Below are 12,711 nucleotides of genomic sequence, written 5' to 3' on the forward strand. Positions count from 1 at the left end.
GTCACGTGACCCGGGTGGTGCCTGCGCACGCGTACTAGCTCTGTTTACTTCTGCCTGGGCGCTGCTGGGCCCCGCTGCGCTCAGAGCAATGTGTCCCCCAGGACAAACTAATCCTTCTGCGACTTGTCCCCGCCCGTTTTCTGTGCGCTCCCGTTGTTGCTAACTATTCATTTTAATAGATGTTTTTTGAGGTCCGACCTTAAATCAACCCGTGCAGCCTTTCTACGCTGTGTGTTCTCTGAAATACCTGCGACTCACCCCACCCACCCACCTAGGGAAAACCTTTCCAACGGTGTCACACGCCCTCATTTACCTGTCTCTCAGCTTCGTGGATAAATTGCTTTCGCAAGGAAAAATGAGGTGGGTGAGAGAACTTCGTAAAGTCAACGAGTGTGAGAAACAGTTCTGAGAGTCGCTTACAAAGACCGCATCCCCTCCTCTACTGTTGAGTGCCAGATGCAGCTACTCTTGGACTTTTGCTTAATAGGATCACATTTTATTTAGTGCTTTGCATATAAAGCCATAAAATTCATGACAAGGAACGGAGAAAGAGGTAAATCTCAGAGCCACTGATTGAACAGAAAAGTGGGCGGATTAACTAGTGATAGGATTTTCAATAATTTGGCCTGAAGAAAATAAGTCGAGTGGATTTCATTTAAAAGCCTTTTGGTAAATTTAATTTGATTTCCTCCTCCAGAGGAAGAAAGTTCAACAATCCTGCTTGATTCTCAAGCTCTGCACAAAGTAACAAGTGTTAAAAAATTGCTTGGAATATATTTGGACCTTGTGCCTTAAGATTAGCCAAGAGGTAGGCATTTCCCCAAATAATACTTCTCTCAAACACTAAACACCATATTTCTGAAATACACAATTGGATATTTGATTCTTTATTATTCCTGTAGCGAAGAGGAGTGCCAAATTTTAATATTAGCTAATATTTATTGAGTCACTACTTGATGGACACTGCCCTTCCTACTTTATATGTATTAACTCGATCCTCACAAAAACTATTTAGGTAGGTACTGCTATGAGCTCTAATTTACAGATGAAGAAGCTGGGGCTTTGAGAAGATAGGTAACCTGACTAAGCTCAAAGTGCGGGGAAGTGTGGATCAGGTGTTGAAACTAGGCAGTCTAACACTGGACATTTTTCCTTCAAAGTTGAGCCAGATTTCTACCATGCCTGTATCAACTGATGAGGTAATTGGGCTACTCTCTGGGTGGAGGTGACAGAATGGTTTCTGGTCTCTGTAATTTAGTTTGAAACTACTTTACAAAGAGGCAACTGGTTATGTGAATAGAAATTAAAGAAAAAAATACCTCCTTCAAAAACAAAACAAGCAAAAATCTTGTCATTGATGCTTTATATTTCACCATTTGAAATTTTTGCTTAAAGCACTATATTATAATTAACTCATCTTTGTAGTCATTTATCTCTTAGTTTGGGTAAGGTTATCAAATTTTTTCCTACAGGACTTCTAATCAGGAGGAAAAGAGAATCCTGAGGAACTAATAATGGGGGCTTTGAAGGTAAACATACTAAACCCACAGTTTTCTTTAGGGTTGGACTTAACTGTGATCCTCATGTATATAAAATAAATTGAGGTAAAATTGCCTTAAAAGGTAACAGCCTTTTCCAAGGACTCCTATTTCATGAAAGTAAAGTTATTTTCCTTTTAAAATGTTTTAATATGAAAAAAAAATTTAATATGAAGAATTTCAAATATACAAAGAAGTAAACAGAGAGGTACAATGAACCCCAATACACCCATTACCATGATTCAGTAATAATCAAGATGGGGTACATATGCTTTATTGATTCTTCTTTCCTTCCTTTTTCCTTCCTCTCCCCTTCTAAAGATCTTAAAAGTAAAGCCCCAGATATCATTTAATTTTACTCCTAAATACTTCATTGTGCATCTCTTTTTTAAAAGTGGCGTTTTCTTATATAATCATAATGTCTTAAAAATTGTTTTGGTTTCCTTGGCTGCTCAAACAAGTACCATGCAATGAGTTGGCTTAAACAGTGGGAATTTATTTGCTCATGGTTTTGAGATCCGGAAAAAAGTCTAAACCAGGTCATCGGGCCACGGTGGCTCAGCAGGCAAGCATGCTTGCCTGCCATGCCAGAGGACCCGGGTTCAATTCCCGGTGCCTGCCCATGTACAAATAAATGAGGTCATCACCAAGGCAATACTTTCTTCACAAAGACTGTGGCATTCTGGAGCTGGCTGCTAGCGAGCCTAGATCCTTAGCTTGTCACGTGACAGGGCACATGGTTGCATTCCCTAGCCTTGCTGTTCTCCTCTAGGTTCCATTGATTTCAGTTTCTGGATGCTTCCTCTGTGGCTGTCTCTCTTTCTGTAGGAATTTCATTCTGCTTATAAAGGACTCCAGTAATAGGATTAAGATCCATCCTGATTGAGGTGGGCCGCATCTCATCAAAAGGTCCTACTTACAATGGATTCACGCCCAAAGAAAAGAATTAAGTTTAAGAGCATGTTTTTTCTGGGCTTCATATGGTTCCAAACCACTTCACAAATAAATAATCATTCCATTTAATATGTTTTCATTATAAAAATTTCCCAGTTGTCCTGGAAATGTCCTTTTATAGTTGGTTGTTTGGTTTTCAAACAAAATTTGTATGTTACATTTGATTTTCACATTTGCTGAATTTCTTCAAATTTAGAGTAGTTCCCTCCCCCATTTTTTTCTTCTTGTCTTTGACTTTGCAGCAGAAGCCTGGCCATTTGAGCTGTAAATTATCCCACATTTTAATTGATTGTTTGTATCCTTATAGCATCTTTTAACATGTACAACTGTTGTGGCAACCCGATGTTGAGGCCCCCTCCTAAAAGCCTATGACAGACCTGCTTTAGCCAAGGACAGAGGTCAAGAAAGTAAATAACCTCCCTGGAGGGGGAAGAATGCAATTACGGATGTAAAGACAGTTTACTGTGTCTTAGTCTTACACACTAACCTTAGTAAACATCAGGTCTTAGGTCCTTTTTTTTTTTTTTTTTTTATTAACGGAAAAAAAAAAAGAAATTAACACAACATTTAGAAATCATATGATTCTACATATGCAATCAGTAATTCTTAACATCATCACATAGATGCATGATCATCGTTTCTTAGTACATTTGCATCGGTTTAGAGGAACTAGCAACACAACAGAAAAAGATATAGAATGTTAATATAGAGAAAAGAAATAAAAGTAGTAATAATAGTAAAAAAAAAAAAAAAAAAAAAAACCCTATAGCTCAGATGCAGCTTCATTCAGTGTTTTAACATGATGACTTTACAATTAGATATTATTGTGCTGTCCATTTTTGAGTTTTTGTATCTAGTCCTGTTGCACAGTCTGTATCCCTTCAGCTCCAATTACCCATTATCTTACCCTGTTTCTATCTCCTGCTGGACTCTGTTACCAAGGACATATTCCAAGTTTATTCTCGAATATCCATTCACATCAGTGGGACCATACAGTATTTGTCCTTTAGTTTTTGGCTGGACTCACTCAGCATAATATTCTCTAGGTCCATCCATGTTATTACATGCTTCATAAGTTTATCTTGTCTTAAAGCTGTATAATATTCCATCGTATGTATATACCACAGTTTGTTTAGCCATTCTTCTGTTGATGGACATTTTGGCTGTTTCCATCTCTTTGCAATTGTAAATAACGCTGCTATAAACATTGGTGTGCAAATGTCCGTTTGTGTCTTTGCCCTTAAGTCCTTTGAGTAGATACCTAGCAATGGTATTGCTGGGTCGTATGGCAATTCTATATTCAGCTTTTTGAGGAACCGCCAAACTGCCTTCCACAGTGGTTGCACCATTTGACATTCCCACCAACAGTGGATAAGTGTGCCTCTTTCTCCGCATCCTCTCCAGCACTTGTCATTTTCTGTTTTGTTGATAATGGCCATTCTGGTGGGTGTGAGATGATATCTCATTGTGGTTTTGATTTGCATTTCTCTAATGGCCAGGGACATTGAGCATCTCTTCATGTGCCTCTTGGCCATCCGTATTTCCTCTTCTGGTAGGTGTCTGTTCAAGTCTTTTTCCCATTTTGTAATTGGGTTGGCTGTCTTTTTGTTGTTGAGTTGAACAATCTCTTTATAAATTCTGGATACTAGACCTTTATCTGATATGTCGTTTCCAAATATTGTCTCCCATTGTGTAGGCTGTCTTTCTACTTTCTTGATGAAGTTCTTTGATGCTCAAAAGTGTTTAATTTTGAGGAGCTCCCATTTATTTATTTCTTTCTTCAGTGTTCTTGCTTTAGGTTTAAGGTCCATAAAACTGCCTCCAATTGTAAGTTTCATAAGATATCTCCCTACATTTTCCTCTAACTGTTTTAGGGTCTTAGACCTAATGTTTAGATCTTTGATCCATTTTGAATTAACTTTTGTATAGGGTGTGAGATATGGGTCTTCTTTCATTCTTTTGCATATGGATATCCAGTTCTGTAGGCACCATTTATTGAAGAGACTGTTCTGTCCCAGGTGAGTTGGCTTGACTGCCTTATCAAAGATCAAATGTCCGTAGATGAGAGGGTCTATATCTGAGCACTCTATTTGATTCCATTGGTTGATATATCTATCTTTATGCCAATACCATGCTGTTTTGACCACTGTGCCTTCATAATATGCCTTAAAGTCTGGCAGCGCGAGACCTCCAGCTTCGTTTTTTTCCCTCAAGATGTTTTTTGCAATTCGGGGCACCCTGCCCTTCCAGATAAATTTGCTTATTGGTTTTTCTATTTCTGAAAAATAAGTTGTTGGGATTTTGATTGGTATTGCATTGAATCTGTAGATCAATTTAGGTAGAATTGACATCTTAACTATATTTAGTCTTCCAATCCATGAACACAGTATGCCCTTCCATCTATTTAGGTCTTCTGTGATTTCTTTTAGCAGTTTTTTGTAGTTTTCTTTATATAGGTTTTTTGTCTCTTTAGTTAAATTTATTCCTAGGTTTTTTATTCTTTTAGTTGCAATTGTAAATGGGATTCGTTTCTTGATTTCCCCCTCAGCTTGTTCATTACTAGTGTATAGAAATGCTACAGATTTTTGAATGTTGATCTTGTAACCTCCTACTTTGCTGTACTCATTTATTAGCTCTAGTAATTTTGTTGTGGATTTTTCCGGGTTTTCGACGTATAGTATCATATCGTCTGCAAACAGTGATAGTTTTACTTCTTCCTTTCCAATTTTGATGCCTTGTATTTCTTTTTCTTGTCTAATTGCTTTGGCTAGAACTTCCAACACAATGTTGAATAATAGTGGTGATAGTGGACATCCTTGTCTTGTTCCTGATCTTAGGGGGAAAGTTTTCAATTTTTCCCCATTGAGGATGATATTAGCTGTGGGTTTTTCATATATTCCCTCTATCATTTTAAGGAAGTTCCCTTGTATTCCTATCTTTTGAAGTGTTTTCAACAGGAAAGGATGTTGAATCTTGTCAAATGCCTTCTATGCATCAATTGAGATGCTCATGTGATGTTTCTGCTTTGATTTGTTGATATGGTGTATTACATTAATTGATTTTCTTATGTTGAACCATCCTTGCATACCTGGGATGAATCCTACTTGGTCATGATGTATAATTCTTTTAATGTGTTGTTGGATACGATTTGCTAGAATTTTATTGAGGATTTTTGCATCTATATTCATTAGAGAGATTGGTCTGTAGTTTTCTTTTTTTGTAATATCTTTGCCTGGTTTTGGTATGAAGGTGATGTTGGCTTCATAGAATGAATTAAGTAGTTTTCCCTCCACTTCAATTATTTTGAAGAGTTTGAGGAGAGTTGGTACTAATTATTTCTGGAATGTTTGATAGAATTCACATGTGAAGCCTTCTGGTCCTGGACTTTTCTTTTTGGGAAGCTTTTGAATGACTGATTCAATTTCTTTACTTGTGATTGGTTTGTTGAGGTCATCTATTTCTTCTTGAGTCAAAGTTGGTTGTTCATGTCTTTCCAGGAACCCATCCATTTCATCTAAATTGTTGTATTTATTAGCGTAAAGTTGTTCATAGTATCCTGTTATTACCTCCTTTATTTATGTGAGGTCAGTAGTTATGTCTCCTCTTCCATTTCTGATCTTATTTATTTGCATCCTCTCTCTTCTTCTTTTTGTCAGTCTTGCTAAGGGCCCATCAATCTTATTGATTTTCTCATAGAACCAACTTCTGGTCTTATCGATTTTCTCTATTGTTTTCATGTTTTCAATTTCATTTATTTCTGCCCTAATCTTTGTTATTTCTTTCCTTTTGCTTGCTTTGGGATTAGTTTGCTGTTCTTTCTCCAGTTTTTCCAAGTGGACAGTTAATTCCTGCATTTTTGCCTTTTCTTCTTTTCTGATAAAGGCATTTAGGGCAATAAATTTCCCTCTTATTTATTAGCACTGCCTTTGCTGTGTCCCATAAGTTTTGATATGTTGTGTTTTCATTTTCATTTGCCTCTAGGTATTTACTAAATTCTCTTGCAATTTCTTCTTTGACCCACTTGTTGTTGAAGAGTGTGTTGTTGAGCCTCCATGTATTTGTGAATTTTCTGGCACTCCGCCTATTATTGATTTCCAACTTCATTCCTTTATGATCCGAGAAAGTGTTGTGTATGATTTCAATCTTTTTAAATTTGTTAAGACTTGCTTTGTGACCCAGCATATGGTCTATCTTTGAGAATGATCCATGAGCACTTGAAAAAAAGGTGTATCCTGCTGTTGTGGGATGTAATGTCCTATAAATGTCTGTTAAGTCTAGCTCATTTATAGTAATATTCAGATTCTCTATTTCTTTATTGATCCTCTGTCTAGATGTTCTGTCCATTGATGAGAGTGGTGAATTGAAGTCCCCAATTATTATGGTATATGTGTCTATTTCCCTTTTCAGTGTTTGCAGTGTATTCCTCACGTATTTTGGGGCATTCTGGTTCGGTGCATAAATATGTATGATTGTTATGTCTTCTTGTTTAATTGTTTCTTTTATTAGTATATAGTGTCCTTCTTTGTCTCTTTTAACTGTTTTACATTTGAAGTCTAATTTGTTGGATATTAGTATAGCCACTCCTGCTCTTTTCTGGTTGTTATTTGCATGAAATATCTTTTCCCAACCTTTCACTTTCAACCTATGTTTATCTTTGGGTCTAAGATGTGTTTCCTGTAGACAGCATATAGAAGGATCCTGTTTTTTAATCCATTCTGCCAGTCTATGTCTTTTGATTGGGGAATTCAGTCCATTAACATTTAGTGTTATTACTGTTTGGATAATATTTTCCTCTACCATTTTGCCTTTTGTATTATATATATCATATCTGACTTTCCTTCTTTCTACACTCTTCTCCATACCTCTCTCTTCTGTCTTTTCGTATCTGACTCTAGTGCTCCCTTTAGTATTTCTTGCAGAGCTGGTCTCTTGGTCAGAAATTCTCTCAGTGACTTTTTGTCTGAAAATGTTTTAATTTCTCCCTCATTTTGGAAGGACAATTTTGCTGGATATAGCAGTCTTGGTTGGCAGTTTTTCTCTTTTAGTAACTTAAATATATCATCCCACTGTCTTCTAGCTTCCATGGTTTCTGCTGAGAAATCTACACATAGTTTTATTGGGTTTCCCTTGTATGTGATGGATTGCTTCTCTCTCACTGCTTTCAAGATCCTCTCTTTCTCTTTGACCTCTGACATTCTAACTAGTAAGTGTCTTGGGGAACGCCTATTTGGGTCTAATCTCTTTGGGGTGCGCTGCACTTCTTGGATCTGTAATTTTAGGTCTTTCATAAGAGTTGGGAAATTTTCAGTGATAATTTCTTCCATTAGTTTTTCTCCTCCTTTTCCCTTCTCTTCTCCTTCTGGGACACCCACAACACGTATATTTGTGCGGTTCATATTGTCCTTGAGTTCCCTGATATCCTGTTCAAATTTTTCCATTCTTTTCCGGATAGTTTCTGTTTCTTTTTGGAATTCAGATGTTCCATCCTCCAAATCACTAATTCTATCTTCTGTCTCTTTAAATCTATCATTGTAGGTATCCATTGTTTTTTCCATCTTTTCTACTTTATCCTTCACTTCCATAAGCTCTGTGATTTGTTTTTTCAGTTTTCCTATTTCTTCTTTTTGTTCAGCCCATGTCTTCTTCATGTCCTCCCTCAATTTATCGATTTCATTTTTGAAGAGGTTGTCCATTTCTCTTCGTATATTCAGCATTAGTTGTTTCAGCTCCTGTATCTCATTTGAACTATTGGTTTGTTCCTTTGACTGGGCCATATTTTCAATTTTCTGAGCGTGATCCGTTATCTTCTGCTGGCGTCTGGGCATTTAGTCAGATTTCCCTGGGTGTTGGACCCCACAGGTTGAAAGATTTTTCTGTGAAATCTCTGGGTTCTATTTTTCTTATCCTGCCCAGTAGGTGGCGCTCGTGGCACACGTTTGTCTACAGGTTCCACCAGTGAAAGTTGCTGTGGGTCCTTTAACTTTGGAAAACTCTCGCCGTGGGGGAGGTTCGGCAGCCGAAGCATCTTGGAAGAGTGCCAGCTGGCCCGGGGGTCCGAACGCCGGAGGGTCGCCGGCCACCGCAGCACGGGAGAGCGCCCGAACGATTTTCCTAGTCGGCCCGGGGCGCCAAGTGTGGCGGGAGGGCGCCAGCTGCCCGGGAGAGTGCACTGTTCCCAGCCGCACCGGGGAGTCACGTGTTTGGAAGGGACCCCCCGGTCACCATTCTCCGCAGTCTGGAGATTTTCAACCCACCTCTCTCAGTTGGTCCGGGGGGCCTCGTGTGGTGGGGGCGCCAGCCACCGCGGCCCAAGGGGACCGCCTGCCCAATTCTGCCAGCTGGCCGGGGAAGGAGGAAGGGAGGGACTCCGGCTGCTTGCCGTCCCGCCCGGGAAAGCCCGCGCCCCTCGGCGATCTCACCAGAGCTGGTTCTCCCAGACAGTCAGCCGTTCCAGGATGGGGTACGCCGTCCCTTTGATCTCCGTCGTGGCTCCGGGAGCTTCTCTGTATTGTCTCCACTCCCCCAGTAGCTGTTCTGGAGGAGGAAAGGTGAGGGTGGCAAGGCTGTCGAGGCCGGTGGCGGAGGAGCCGGTGAAGGCGGAAGAGGGCACGGTTGTGGTTGGAGAGCCGCCGGAGCAGGAGGAGAAAGGGAAGGATAAGATGGCGGGTGGAGCGCCGCCGGAGCAGAAGGGGGAAGAGGGGCGCCGCGCCGGGCCGGCGGACAAAGAGGGAGAGGAGGGCGGGCTGGCCTGGCGGCGCAGCCGCGCCGGACCCAATATGCTGTTTTTAAAACCCGAAAAATCAAAGATGATAAGTGATGTAACAGGAGAATTAGAAACATCAACAAACAATCATGTATTTTTTTAAAAAAAACATCTTGTTTTTGACGTGTGCTTTATAAATCATCTTCACAATCATTTCTGGTGTTTTTAGTAAGCACATATATATCAACTAGGGACATATTAATTTGAATAGGTGGATTTTTTTCTAGTTTAAATGCTACTACCAGTGAAGTTTATTTAGTGTGAGCTGCTTTGGTAAGTCAAATTCATTTACTCCCTCTATAAATTGATTTTTAAGGAGACACTAAGATGTGTTTATCCCAAGAGGTTTAAATGATAGCCTTGAGATGTTATATCTGTTACAAGCACTTTTTTCACATTCACTGAACGTTAGAGTATATCCATTATAAAACAGGCCAGAATTGGCCATGGCATGTTTGGTTCATATTCTTAACATTAGCCCTGGTGAACCAGTCAGCAGTTCAAACAGACATAAGTAACACTAACAAACCTTAAAAATCACCTTTGTCAGTAATAAATTTTAGTTAAAATAAGTCAGGACTACTTTACCGAGTGTTAAGCACACAGTTAACAAAGTCCTGCTTCTTCCTTTGCTACTGCCCTTCTGAAGCAGATCAAGAGGGAAGCGTGATCAAAGTAATGTGAGCCAGGTTTTCTTCTATAGCTTGTAATCTGCAAGTCTAATAATGTAACATTTACTAAAGTATTCCTATTTTTGCCAATTTGTACATTAAATTCATTTTCCCCAAATTAAAAAGTTAAAAAGTTTCTGCAAGAGTTTTTTATTTATTGCAGCATACTAAATTACCACTAAAACTGGGAGAGCAGGAGGACACCAGATCTTGTTAAACAGAATGTAAATGGCTTTGCAACCAGGCGGATCTAGGTCAGGTCCTGCTCCAAACTTAGAGTATAGGCACTGGCCAACTTACTTGTTAAACCTCCTTTTCATGTCTATAAATTGATAATATTCCATACCTTAAAATGTTATTATGATACAGAAGTATAATTTATGTAGAGAATTAGGCTTTTATTTTACATACAAGTAAAGAGAATTCTTGGGGACATTCCACTTTCTTCTGTCACTGTCAGAATTATACTTAGTGAGGAAACATTCCTTTCACTAAGTTATGACTTATTTGGAAATGTAGTTGTGGTTTCTAAGAAGCTATGATTTTACTATGTCACTGGTTATCTCCCCTGTCAAAGCAGTAGGCCCTTGAGCTGGTATCATTCGCTCTGTGTAACTCTCTTCCCACTCTTATTTTTAATGCTTATTTCTATTCTTAAACCCTTGTTTAGCTTAACTTCATTCTGTGTATGTTTCTGAAAGAGTGTTATCATTTTACCATGTCATCTTTCCTTTCTATTTTACTCACAGTACCTACCAGTGTGTTAGATATATTATTTATTAGGAAGATATTTGAATGTGCCAGGCCCTTACTCGAGATGCTGGATATACAATAATTAACAAAACAATAAAAGTCTCTGCCCTGTGGAGCTTACATTCTAGTGCACATAGGAAGTACAATATTCAATTTTTGCTACACTGAATAGGGCAAAAGGACATTTGATCCTTTTTCTAAATCTCATCAGCTTAAGGTGGAGAAGTAAATTTGATATGTGTGCTTCCCTACTTTGCAGTGTTTAAAATATATGAGAATTCCCACATCATTTCTTGGTTGATGTAGCAAGAAAAATCAGTTTTTAAAAAGTTTACTCTGCCCAGTATAATAGTATAATTTTCCCGGTGTAAATAGTATTTATGGTCCCTTTAAGAATTCATAATCATCCAGATATAATTATCTTTAAACTGATAGATATACTATAAATCCAGGAAACTTGGTAATAGAATGTTTAATGATTAAAAAAAGTTAAAAGAACTTCAAACAATAAAATGAAAATTATGCCATTTTAGGTTTGCCTTTTAATATGGCACAGCCAATCTAATAGAAGTTTGTAAAAGGCACCATATGTTAACAGGGCAAAGAAAACAAGAAACTAAAACTGAACCACTTTCCCCGTCTTCCTTTCTGTGGACGTGTATACATTTTCAAGGCAGATGCTTTTCTGTGCAAAATACAACAGAAGAAAATTCAACCTTATATATTACATGTCCACATACTATCAGATTTTTTCGATACCATTTTCCAGTATATTTACTTATGAGAAAGCATATTAAAAGTTTTTCCCTAATAAGTTTAAAGATATTGATGGACAATTTTAAAAATTTTAGAGATTTCATTACAGACCCCTCAAAGAAGATATAGAAAAGTTAATCTTTTCTTCTTGTTTCTTCTTTTAGAAATGTCCATATCAACTTGTTCACAATGTCAGGTTGGTCTTGCTGAAGCCAATGGCTGGCTTCTGACAAAATAGTTAGCCTGAAATAGTTTTTAACATAAATCTTTGTGACTTCAGCCATCTCAATCTCCATAAATGCATCTCTCTCTCCCCACAGCAGTAGTGTTGGAGTGGTCACCATGTGATGTTTGAAAGGCAGGCAGCTATAAAACAAAACACATGGGCTTGAGACTCTTAAAAGTTAAAATAAAAATTCTCCATAATGGTCCATTAAGGCATGTGTTCTCAACAGGACAATATTGCCACCAAGGGGGCAAAAATTAGTTCTCAGGAAAAGGAAAAAAACCTTATTCTTTATAAATATAAACATGGATATATATTCAGTATATAAACAGATAAATGGCATATCTGTGATATTAAAATTTCATGGGGTGATTAGGAAAAAAGTATCTAAAAGGGCCCCTTAGGGAGGTGATGATACAGAAAAAAAGTTAAGACCCACTGCATAAGGTAATCAATCTGTACAATAAAAAATTTTAAAGGCAATTTAAGAAAAGGTCCAATAAAAATTTTAGATCAGATGAGGCTATCAAAATTCATAATGAAGACTATAAATTAAATATGAAATTGATCAATATGAGGAATAATTAGCTTTAAAAGGATACCAGTATTTCTCAATGTTGTGATGGAAAAGAAGCTGCAAACTATATTTCTGTTTAAATACACTTGATATTGTTTGTTAAATAATCTGACACATTTTGTGTGAAAACTGGAACTTAAAAAGTCAGAATATATGAACTGAGCTTTAATATCAAATTACTATATTTATTTTACAAGAAGATTTTCTTTAAAAACAAGTTTTAATATGTATTGTGCCAGTTTGAAAGGATGTACGTACCCTAGAAAAGCCATGTTTTAATCCTAATCCCATTTTGTAAAGGCAGCTATTTCTTCTAATCCCTATTCAGTACTGTATGGTTGAATCTGTAATTAGATCATCTCCTTGGAGATGTGACTCAATCAAGAGTGGTTGTTAAACTGGATTAGGTGGAGGTGTATCTCCACCCATTCGAGCGGGTCTTGATTAGTTTACTGGAATCCTATAAAAGGGAG

General features: G+C 37.8%; 1 protein-coding gene across 1 annotated transcript in view; it reads right to left on the reverse strand.

The window, feature by feature from the left end:
- Positions 1 to 11,145: 11,145 nt before the first annotated feature.
- The window catches only part of EPHX4 (epoxide hydrolase 4), a 35,815-nt gene continuing 34,249 nt past the window's right edge, over positions 11,146 to 12,711 (reverse strand). The window contains exon 7 of the mRNA XM_077119485.1: positions 11,146 to 11,801. Within this exon, the coding sequence (XP_076975600.1) occupies positions 11,570 to 11,801 (232 nt within the window). The 3' untranslated portion in view covers positions 11,146 to 11,569. The remainder of the gene's footprint in view (positions 11,802 to 12,711) is intronic.

Source organism: Tamandua tetradactyla, chromosome 11, assembly GCF_023851605.1.
Source record: "Tamandua tetradactyla isolate mTamTet1 chromosome 11, mTamTet1.pri, whole genome shotgun sequence".
Classification (NCBI taxonomy): Eukaryota; Metazoa; Chordata; class Mammalia; order Pilosa; family Myrmecophagidae; genus Tamandua; species Tamandua tetradactyla.